The 4600-nt window shown below is 47.3% G+C and overlaps 1 protein-coding gene across 1 annotated transcript; it reads right to left on the bottom strand.

The window, feature by feature from the left end:
* Positions 1–1196: 1196 nt before the first annotated feature.
* LOC137123518 (homeobox protein Nkx-2.5-like) lies at positions 1197–4306 on the bottom strand. The gene is made up of 2 exons (XM_067497340.1): positions 3609–4306; positions 1197–2326 (listed from the first exon to the last, which is right to left on the bottom strand). Exons 1-2 carry the CDS (start codon positions 4039–4041, stop codon positions 1686–1688), a joined length of 1074 nt encoding a protein of 357 aa, XP_067353441.1. The 5' UTR covers positions 4042–4306; the 3' UTR covers positions 1197–1685.
* Between the last annotated feature and the right edge of the window lie 294 nt (positions 4307–4600).

Genomic DNA, 4600 nt, shown 5'->3' with positions numbered 1-4600 from the left:
TGCATTTTTGTTTAATGACCTAAAATCCTTGTCCAATTACTCTTAAAGAATTGTCCGTTAATCAAGCGATTATTGAATCATTAAACTAATATTTGAACAAACTTAACAATAAATTCATCTCATTTACTTTGGATCATTGAACAGAGCGCACATTGTCGCGCCGACCAGCAAAATATTCCTATTGCTGAAATATTCGATCCTTTTTTACTTCTAAATATTTATCATAAGATCGCTGCAGTAGTTTTCCGTGCAGGATTAGACTGTTACCTGTGAGAATAGGCTCGATCTGGGGCTGAAATAACACCCTCACACTGAAATAATAGGCTACAGGACGCGAACCTCACTCCCTCCTCCTCACCGCGCTCCCCCTTCAAATTCTCCCGTCCATTTTCCTCATCGGGATAAATGGTGAAACTTGTAGCAATAATACCCCCTTCTTTCACACAAACGCCTCCCCGCTGCCATCACCTCCAGCCCGGCTGCCCCCGAAGCCTCACGGTTGGGGATCTCGGAGAGCCTTTCTCCGCGAACAAAAAAAGCCTCCTGAAGGGGAACAAAAGTGACCACATTTTTCCTCCATGTCCCCTTCTCCGCGCAGAATAACCCGCTGCCTGTCCCTCAAATGGGAATATTAGGACGTCAATCTCACTGCCCCTGTGCGCTTTTGTCTTTGCTGAGTGCCCGGCTCTGCCTACCACACACCTTTTGTCCGACAATCCAATAAGAGCCATTATTCCCGCTCCTTAGCCCGGCTGTAACTCGCTCTTCGGGGTATTTTAGGTGCTTAATCGCGTCCTTTTAAGGACCTCAAATGGAGAATAACTTCCTCCTTTCACGTCGCCTGGCACCGGGACAAAGAGTCCCTGTGGCCTGGCCTTCTCCAGCAGCTCTCCTCTTAATATGTTTATGAGCAAAAATTGCCATCGTGCATCTGATTCACTTATGGTACAGTGACCCCCGCAAGGAAGCATTAATATGGGCTATTATTACTATTATTCCCACAGCTCATTATTTCGGGGAAAATACAGTTTCACTTCTGTAACGGTGATGTATACAACCCCCCAAATACTTATATTTCAATTTCTTGCTCTCAAAGTTTACCAGCCCAAAAATAAATAAATAAATAAATAAATAAAAAATAGTTTTCAATACAGAATCAAAACGCACCTTCTCAAATTTCTTTGATTTATTTGAATAGATGAAATATACTAAAACAATTCTCTGTTGAACCAAATACACTTTAAAGCATTTCAATCTCTCCGTAGCCCCAAAAATATACCATGTTAAAAACAAACATCGATTCATCATTTAGAGTTCAAATAAGGACAAATGCGCAAACTTGTGCGTAATCCCTCCTGTGATTCGGGCCTACCAGTGCCAAACTAGAGCACCAACAATAATTGGACAAAAAATAAGAAAACCCAAGCTGAGGCGATTCAGATGCAGCAGTGTGACGTCCAGCCTTTACGCACACTATGTCAGCTGAAATACAGTTAAAGTAGCCGGAAATATTAGTGAAATTTTCATCTTTACTGTCATGTGAATCTCGCAGCCATTAGCTATATATGCAATACTGTTTTCTGATGCGCTCTGACCAAATTAACACACACTTCTAAAAAGGTTGTGGGTTGACCAAGAGTGAAAGAGCTCCATAAAAAAAGAACACTAGTTCTGTTCTGGTGAGACTACCAGGCTCGGATCCCCTGCAGCGAGCCCTGACAGGATGTGACCGCTGTCCCTTGATGTGTTTGGCCCTGTGGAGAGCTGCCGAGGCCGCTCACGTTTCCCAAGTTCATGTTCATGAAGGCGTTGGGGGTGTTCGACGGAGGAAGGGCGGGGATGCTGGTGTAAGTGCAGCTGTAGTTGGAATTGTACGCGGGGCTGTTGTATGTGTATGACGGATATCCGTTATAACTGTACGGGTTGGATCCGTACGGAGCGGAGGCGGCGTAGCTCTGCGCGCCGCCCAGACACGGTTTCCCATCCCGGACCAGCACCGGCACTGCGACGCGCCGCGGAGGCGGAGGGTGGTGCTGCCCCGCCACCTCCAAAGACTTGTCCTGTCGCTGCCGTTTGCATTTGTAGCGACGGTTCTGGAACCAGATCTTCACCTGGTTCGAAGTGAGTTTGAGGGTGGTCGCCAGGTGCTCGCGCTCCGGGGCGGACAGGTAGCGCTGCTGCTTGAAGCGCCGCTCCAGCTCGAAGACCTGCGCCTGAGAGAAGAGCACCCTGGGTCTCCGCCGGCTCCTCGGCTTCTGCGCCGGCCTCTCGGAGTCTCCCTGCCCGCCCTCCGCTGCCTCCTCCCGGGACACCAGCCCGCAGCTCTCTGAGCAGGTTGGGGAAAATCACAGAACAAGTGTTAACACTCGTGGACTCAAACCATGAACCGTTTCTCCCTGTGCCTCAAAAGAGAATATTAATATTTCAAACAGGAGCACGGAAACTTGTACCTGACAAACCCAAAGCAAATCACAGCTGAGACAACAATCAAAGACGGGACATCCGCGTTGTTTGTGCAGATTTAGCCAAAACTAGAAATAAGTGCGTAAGTTAGTTAGAAAGTAAACTGATATAATTTAGGACAGGCTGATGCCCGGAGAGTAAAACGTGCTAATAAATAGAAAAAACATATTTATCGGTGATTTGGCAACTTATAGTTTGGATTGTGGCGTATAATTAGTAACGTCCCGAACATGGGCGCAAATGAAAACACAATTCACGGAACTGATTAATTCCATGTGAACAATCTCAGCCTGTGTGTCTGGTCGAGGCTGCTGTCTCAATGTGTTTATTAGCGCTACTTCGCTGTGTCATTTCTTTTACAAGCCTCTTTAAACTAATTGTCGGTTTATAGTCCACACATCATAACAGACTCCGCGTAACAGGCGCACAGCTCAAACACTACAAAGTGTTTGACATTTCCAGACTTTGCTGGATTGGTCTCAGGCCTCTGGCCGCGGTGATACTGACTTCCACCATTTGAAAGCTCTTTATTGGAATAATGTCTAGTGTTAGGAGGTGGAAGAGCTCGAGGACAGGTCTCTGAGGACAGGTCTCTGAGGACAGGCGGAGTAGCAATATGTTCTTCACTTTTATTCTGCGCATATACACATAGTGTATTTTAAGCTGTAGTGGGTTTTCATCTTCATTATTAAATAATCGGATAAATCAAAAAGAAAACGCTGAGAATTATTCGCAAAGGAGCTGTTTTCTCATTCAGATAATATTAATAAGCAAATTTACTTTTTCTAGTTGACTCACGCATTATGTGCGTTAACGAGGTTTGAAATCTCGCATTGAACGTTTATTTAGACTATTTGGACACAAACAGAATTTTTATGCACAATTTAAAAATAAACTACATTGTGCGTAACACTTTTGCAGCGACACCAATTAGATGAAGGTTGCAAGTTATGTGTTTTTGTGGCATGCAAATTATTTGGAAACGGGCCATTCAGATTCAGACAGCTTCTTGCTTTATTAACATGTATATTTGCTCTTTTCTCCGTAAAATGCTTTGTGATTTGTACAGTTTTAATTGGCGTTGCACTGTTCCTTTGTTGCCCTTTTGTCTAGCCTTTACTGTAGCACCTTGTGCTTCAACTCACTGCTTTCCTGCTCCTCCAGCTCGGCGGCCTCCAGCTTGGCTCCCTGCAGGCCGGGGTGGACGTACATGTCAGGGGACAGGCTGGTTTCTCCTCGGTCCTCCTCCCGCACAGCTAGCGCGCTGAGGTAGGCCAGGTTGTCCTCTCCGTCCGAGAAGGAAGGGCTGTCCCGGTTCCCGGCAAGCATGCAGGACGCCGGGGTTTGGAAATGCTGATGCTGCTGCCGCTGCTGCTGCTGCTGCGGAGGAGACCCCGCCAAGTGCTGTTGGGTGTGGGCACGGTGTTGGAGTTCCAGAGACCCGGACTGCTGTTGCTGCTGCTCCAGCTTGAGGATATCCTTGACAGAAAACGGCGTGGAGGTGAGCGGGCTCTGCAGCATCATGTCATCCAGCTCCTGCTCTGCAGCATCGAGGAAATGAAGCCCACCGAGTAACATGCACACCCCTTCTCCCCTTCCCCTGTTTTTTTAACAAACAATCGAGCCCAATAGCCCCTTCTTTGGTAACTGGAGGTGCGTTAAGCCTGTGGAATCCCTCATCGCACGAAAACATGGGTATTGGTCCCGGGTTTGTCGATGCAGGGCTCCAGTCTGACAGATGTAATGTCGGGCTTTGAAAGTGGAGTTCGAAAACGGGGCGAAGGGGCGCCTCAGCCTCTTGTGATGTCAGGGGGAGGGGTGTGTGTGAAATGCAAAGTCCGTGCGGACTGGACGGGAAGCGTTTGAAACAGGGAAGAGAGAGAGAGAGAGAGAGAGTCGGTGGGGGAAGGCGGGGCATGCGTGACGTGTATTCACCTACTGGTTTTGTTTGGGACGTGTAGGAATATGGTGGACAGAGAACTGTACTGATCCCTATGTGCTCGCTCAGCGCGCTACAACAGCCTTTTACGCACAGTTTATTACTGGAAGCAGGTTCACGGCTCTGCTCTGTGATTTCAGACCTGCTATATTACTTTTTTACTTTTGTAGTTATGTGCTTAAACGTGTTGTTTGCAGT

The sequence above is a fragment of the Channa argus genome, chromosome 3 (genome assembly GCF_033026475.1).
Source record: "Channa argus isolate prfri chromosome 3, Channa argus male v1.0, whole genome shotgun sequence".
Lineage (NCBI taxonomy): Eukaryota > Metazoa > Chordata > Actinopteri > Anabantiformes > Channidae > Channa > Channa argus.
The sequence above is the reverse complement of the archived record's forward strand: the minus strand, read 5'-3'. Positions and strand labels throughout refer to the sequence as shown.